General features: G+C 35.5%; 1 protein-coding gene across 1 annotated transcript; it reads left to right on the plus strand.

Moving 5' to 3' along the window:
- The first annotated feature begins 180 nt into the window (after positions 1-180).
- On the plus strand, positions 181-3,132 carry LOC140163121 (DNA repair protein XRCC2-like). The gene is made up of 2 exons (XM_072186496.1): positions 181-215; positions 2,182-3,132. The coding sequence occupies exons 1-2, from the start codon at positions 183-185 to the stop codon at positions 3,109-3,111; spliced, it is 963 nt and encodes a 320-aa protein (XP_072042597.1). The 5' UTR covers positions 181-182; the 3' UTR covers positions 3,112-3,132.
- Positions 3,133-6,120: the final 2,988 nt, after the last annotated feature.

The following is a 6,120-nucleotide window of genomic DNA, read 5'->3' on the forward strand; positions in this document are numbered from 1 at the left end:
GACATTTATAATCTTTAAAAAGAGTTCAATTTAGTACCAGAAAACACAAAATCATAACTATAATTTTTTTTTTATGATTCATTTGTCCTAATTTAATAAATTGTTGGCTTTTCTTTCTGGAAAATAAAAATATTTTAACCTCGAACAATTGTATGTTGCATCATGGAATAATTGGTTGCATGATGGCCTCGGGATTTTCTGAAACTGGTGCTCAAGTGAGTAAGCTTAAATTTATTGATTGGAGTGCTGTCAACAATAACTTATGCAACTGTGCATAGCATTTATTTTAATCACTCTCAAGTTTAGGGCTGTATGTGCAATGATTTTGATCCCTGGACTGGCGGGAGTATAAATTTGGGGGAGGTGGGATATTTTTTTGCGAAAATGCCAGCCGAAAAAAAGGCAAGCAGGCTTTAGCAGCCATGGTATTATATTGGAAAGGGTCGTACAATGTAAATTGAAATTCCAGGCTTCGACCGGGAGTTAGTTCCAACAATTGTGCTGTGTAAATAAATGTGTGTATGTGTTTACACCTGCATTCCTAGTAGCCATAATCGGTACGATTACGAAGAAATTCGATCTTGCTCCAAAAACTATTGCAAATTGCCCCGGTCCCCACACTCCGTCTCCATTGAGTTTATATTGCTTTTCAAAGGATGGGGTTGACCCATAATTTTCATGTCAAAAAGGAGGGGGGGGGCCTGAAATTTTTGAGATCTCAAAAGGGGGCACATAAAACTTTCGCGATGAAATTTGTTTGCATCAGGCCCCTCTAACAATTAAGTGTTTGTGAACGATCCCTGTCCCTAATCAATGCCCCCTTTTTCGCTATTTTAAAAAACATTTCTAATACCTCTTTCTGACTGAAACACGTAGGCCTAGGGCTGGCATTTTCGGCGGGCTAGCGGGTACCGCCGAGATTACATTACCCGGTAGGAAATACCCTCCCCGGTACCGAAATAAAAAATTTAAAAAAAATAAAAATTCAAGATGTTTTGTATTTTTAATATGAAAATTGATAATTTGTATTCATGTCATAGTCTATTAATGATTTCAAAATGCATTGAATTTGAATGCATTTTGAAATCATAGACTATGACATGAATACAAAGTATAAATTTTCATATATTAAAAATACAAAATATCTTGAATTTTTTTTTTTAGGTCAACCATGAATGATCCTAGCATCTAGGTCCAGGGACACTACAAACCCGAAAAAAAAACTTCAAAAAAAATTTTTTTTTTTTTTTTTTTTGATTTGGTACCGGTTACCCGCCGAAAATGCGCTGGTACCCGGGTACAAATTACCGAAAATGCCAGGCCTACTGGCTAGCCTAGGGACTATAATGCTCGGCACTCGCGGTTGTATACATTGATGTGATACGGTATGTAATGTGTGGCAAACAGAATACGGTAATGAACCTGATATGAGTTGTGCATCTAGATAAATTTTGTAAAATGAAGAATAATGAAAAGCTACGATGATTTATACATGTATGTATGTACGTTGCATGTAATACGTAAATGAAAAGCACCCTCTTTTTTCATTTCGCGAACAAGTGGTATGAAAAATTACCCTTTTATTGGTGTTTTGCGAATCTCGTTTCTTTTTGACGAGCATGAATGCCGCCGGATACACAGAGTGTGCAGGGACCGGGTACCTTTAATCATTTTTCACAACAAAATATGTGAAAACAAAGGTGAGCAATGACAATTGACATGTATGAATATGTTGAGGTCAAACAGGTTGTTAACTTGCTAATTAAATTGTCAATTGATATTAATGTTTTGCAACACTTATAATGAAAAGCGAGGACAAGTCCTCAAGCGTTCAAATTTGTAGAACTACTACAACTGGGCCCAGTGCCATATGGGCATGCACAATTTTAATTCTGATGTCAATATGATGTTATATTTTGGGTTTTTTTTAGTTAGTGGTTGTAGCGACATAAATTATATGCAACGTATGCTTGATTTTGGGTGATGTTCATACCCGAAATCCCCATAATGGGAAAATAGTGCCTTTCATACAGGTCCCAACTTTCTATTAAAAGTTCAGTGCCCTTGTAAATTTAAATGCTATTTTGGCATTTTCGGAGGAAAATCACCCTTAGCCCATTTTATGAGCACTGCCAGTGCAGAGTAACCAATATCTAATCTTGATTTTAATTTTCTTCACAGCTCTTTGCCAGACTAGGAAACAAACCATCTCTAATCAAGACTCTTGACACCAACCTCTTTCCCGAGCCTCTCCAGCCTGGCAACGTGATTGAACTATACGGCACAACCTGCTGCGCAAAAACTGAAATCCTCTACCACCTCATCTGTCAATGCATCCTCCCTGCATCTTGGCAAGGTATTGAACTCAATGGTCATAGCGTTGGCGTGGTTTTTGTTGACACTGAATATCAGTTCTCTATGTTGAGATTATTTGCAATTTTAGAAAAGCGAATTCTGCAAAACTTGGATAAATTCAAGATGGATAATGTTGACACTGACGCAGAGATACCATCTGGGGAGGAAGTTGAGAATTTTATTAAAACATCTTTAAGTAAGTTTCATCTAGTGAGATGCAGCTCCAGTGAACAACTTATCATCAGTTTGCATTCTTTAGAGTCATTATTTGCCAATCATCCGGAAATTTGTGTCCTCATGTTAGACTCATTATCAGCCTTTTATTGGATTGATAGAACTAATGCAGGTGACAGCGGAACTGCGCAAGAGACTATGCAAAGAAAAATGGTGGATGTTCTTCAAAGGTTAATACAAGAATATAATTTGGTTTTGTTCGCTACTAAACCTGCTATTGTCCAGAGGACAAAGAAGTTCCAGCAAGACCTTCATGGAACTGTTGCAGAAGCATCACCATTGAACTCATCTATTAGTGAACAAAGTCGTGAACAGATTGAACATTATGAATATTTGTGCAATTCATGGCATAAATTAGTATCACACAGGTATATAATAAGAAGACACGATGATGTGCTTGCAAATGAATCTGGAGAGAAGTCAATGAGGGCACTTTTTAAAGTGACATTGATACACCCAAGTAATGTGAAACATCAATGTACATTTTTGGTCACAGAAGCTGGGGTCATGTATAATTTGTGAAGTTAAGTTTCAGTGGTACTGTTCATTGTTCAACAAGGCCTGGCTGGTAAAGGGACCTATCACAAACACTTGTTAGGGGGCTTGATGCAAAAAGATTTCATTGTGAAAATGTTTGTGGGCCCTCCTTTTCAGATCTCAAAATTTCAGGCCCCCTCAACCCCATAGAAAAGTATATAAACTCAATCACCCCCAATTTTGCATCAGCCCCCCCAACAAGTGTTTGTGAACTGTTCCCAATGTGGTGTAATGACTTTCAAAGCAATATTGTAACATTTGCTGAGGAGGAAGCCTCAATGTTTACTAATACTTTTTACAAAATGTCAACCCTTTAGGCTAAAAAATAATAATGCTAGTCTCCAAGTCCATGGCAGTTTCAAAAATGAATGCTGAATGCGGTTTTTTTAGCGTACTTTTTACCGTATTTTAAAACTTAATTTTGAGTGTTCAAAAGTTAAATTTTTGGGCCTTCATACAGCTGACTTGTTGGTCTAAAGCATTTAAAGGTTACACAGGAATGGTAACAATTTGACAAGTCAGATTTATCTAAAACATTTGTGGAGAAGACTAAAGCATGATTTTGACCTCTTTCTTATTTTTTTTTTAGGGGGGGGGGCTTTTTTTCCCAAAAACTAGATATAGGAACATGTTTTTTATATTTTTAGAATTTTGACAAATTTTACCAAAAATTGTTGAAATATGGGGAAATTCATTGCTCTTTAGTTTTTGAAAATTATTTTAAATTACTGAAGAATTTTGTTTATATTGCCCTAAAATAATTTGGGTAAAATACTAATTGATAAATATATACGGTAATCTAAAAAAATGGAACAAAGTAGTATGTGGCCATTCAAACTTGAAGTTAAAAATAAAGAAAATATGCATTTTAATTACCATCTCAGAAATCCTGTGTGTATCACTGTCTTTAATTTGAGTATTCAAAAACTGGTGGGATTTCAGTAGTCTTCCACCATGTCCCCCCGAAATTTTGATAGGAGTGTGGGAACTAAGAATTGATTTTGGGGCAAAATAGGGGCTTGATGAACTGAAATTTCAACATTTTTGTGGGAGCCTTTGGAGCTAAAAAAAAAATCAATTTCTTTCCAAACATATCAGTACTACCTTATATGTGAGTGACCCCCTCCCCCCTCAAAGAAAGAAAGAAATACAAATTTATCCTGACCTACCTCATGCTCTTTTATTTCATGACGGTACATACATTTAGCAGGTAGGCCAAACTATTTTTTTAATCCCTGTGATGAGAGGAATGATAATTAGATGTGGTTTCAACCAAAATTGGCCTGTGTGTTACCCTTTAGATCCAAAACACCTGAGACATCACTTGTAAAAAAAAAACCTGTTTAAGCGCTGGGGATTATATGGACGTTTGCATTAGTATATTTTGTTGGACATGAGAGCACATCAGACATATACATCGAAAATATATATAATTATATTCTGAAAACGAAGAATGTCCTTATTATCTAATAATTTTGATTTTTTGAAATTCGCGATACAATACAAATGTTATGGCAAATTATCAAAAATTGATATTTTTATGTGTATGTAGCTGGGAGGAAAAGCTGACAATTCATTTGAAAATTGTGATCTTTCGTATTGAAGATCTAGATTCCCCCCCCCCCCAAAACAAAACCACTCTCATATGAAAAAGTTACGATATGAGCATTAAAGTGTTAGCATGATGAACAACGTTTTTTTTACTGCACGACCTTGAATTAGGCAAGCATGGGAAAACCCATTGTGTTCCCCATTGTTCACTCGTTATTGCTGATTGATTTCCATTGTTATAAATTCCCCTGCACATCGAAAAATTGAGCTTGCACTTCCAAAACACTCTTTCTTTTATAAATTAAACCTGAGTCATCTGTATACATGATAGTTTTAGTGTCAACAGTAGGCATACAATGTACAAAAATAATAAATAACAAAGGCCCCAAGATTGATCCTTGCGGAATTCCAATATTAACTTTTTCAAAATCATATAAAGAAGAATTTACACTACTAGTAAATGTTTGAGATCTTTTGTACAAATATGATTTAAACCACAGAAGCTCTTTGCCTTGAACAATATATTTTTTCTAGTTTTTTAAGAAGTATTTCATGGTTGACAGTGTCAAAAGCTTTCTTTAAAGCCCTAATGTACGATTATATAATATGAATTTGGTGGGTTTTTTTTCAAATTTCGGCGTATATGTGTAATGTTTACACCAGTCCCAACTTGTACCCAAATGGAAGTGGCCAAATTCTTTGTGTTTGTAGGCCAACAGAGCAACTTTGACATAAGTCATAACTATTACTCTATGTCTGCCATAGAACTCCATGTTAACCGACCAAATAGGCAGTGGAGTTTGTTTCACTTTCCCTTGTTGTTTAAGCTTAAAATGGCAAAAAGCCTTCCAGCAGTTATACTGATATTATTTCAGCATTTTGGGTAAGAATGACAAAATTTAAATTTGATGGAAATTGTACATTATGGCTTTAAATCAATAAATATAACCCCAGTAACAAGGCCATGTCCTTAAGAATAAAATCTTCTACATCAACTAAAGTTGTAGTAGTTACTAGTTGAATGGTTTGCTCGGTATATCTTTCTTTATTCTTGCAAAATTTACATTATGATAGCGTCTTAATCAAACTATAGATAAAAGTAGTAAATCGAGGTCATGTGAAGGATAATGGATAATATTATGACGTTGACATGGTTGAGTTGTACAGTAATATCCAGATTGGGCTAATTCAATTAAATACACACTCCCCCTGTGAAAGATTTTTGAAATACCTCGGGGGGGTAATAATTTCAAATGGAATTTTGGCAACTCTATTTGAAACCCACCCTCCACACATTTCCAGATAATAAACCTGTCACACAAGAGGTGTACCGGGGTTCTGTTACGGATATCCCAAGACTTCATCATAAGTGTCACTTTGGACCACGTTGACATCAATTAAACAAGCATAGTGTCTGGTGCAAAGTTTGACCTCAAGTTGCAG

The sequence above is a fragment of the Amphiura filiformis genome, chromosome 10 (assembly GCF_039555335.1).
Source record: "Amphiura filiformis chromosome 10, Afil_fr2py, whole genome shotgun sequence".
NCBI lineage: Eukaryota > Metazoa > Echinodermata > Ophiuroidea > Amphilepidida > Amphiuridae > Amphiura > Amphiura filiformis.

Excerpts from the sequence above, each read along its gene's own strand:
- LOC140163121 (XM_072186496.1), top strand. The coding sequence starts at position 183 with ATGGCCTCGGGATTTTCTGAAACTGGTGCTCAA. Across the intron at positions 216-2,181 it reads TTTCTGAAACTGGTGCTCAA|CTCTTTGCCAGACTAGGAAA; the intron begins GTGAGTAAGCTT and ends TTTTCTTCACAG.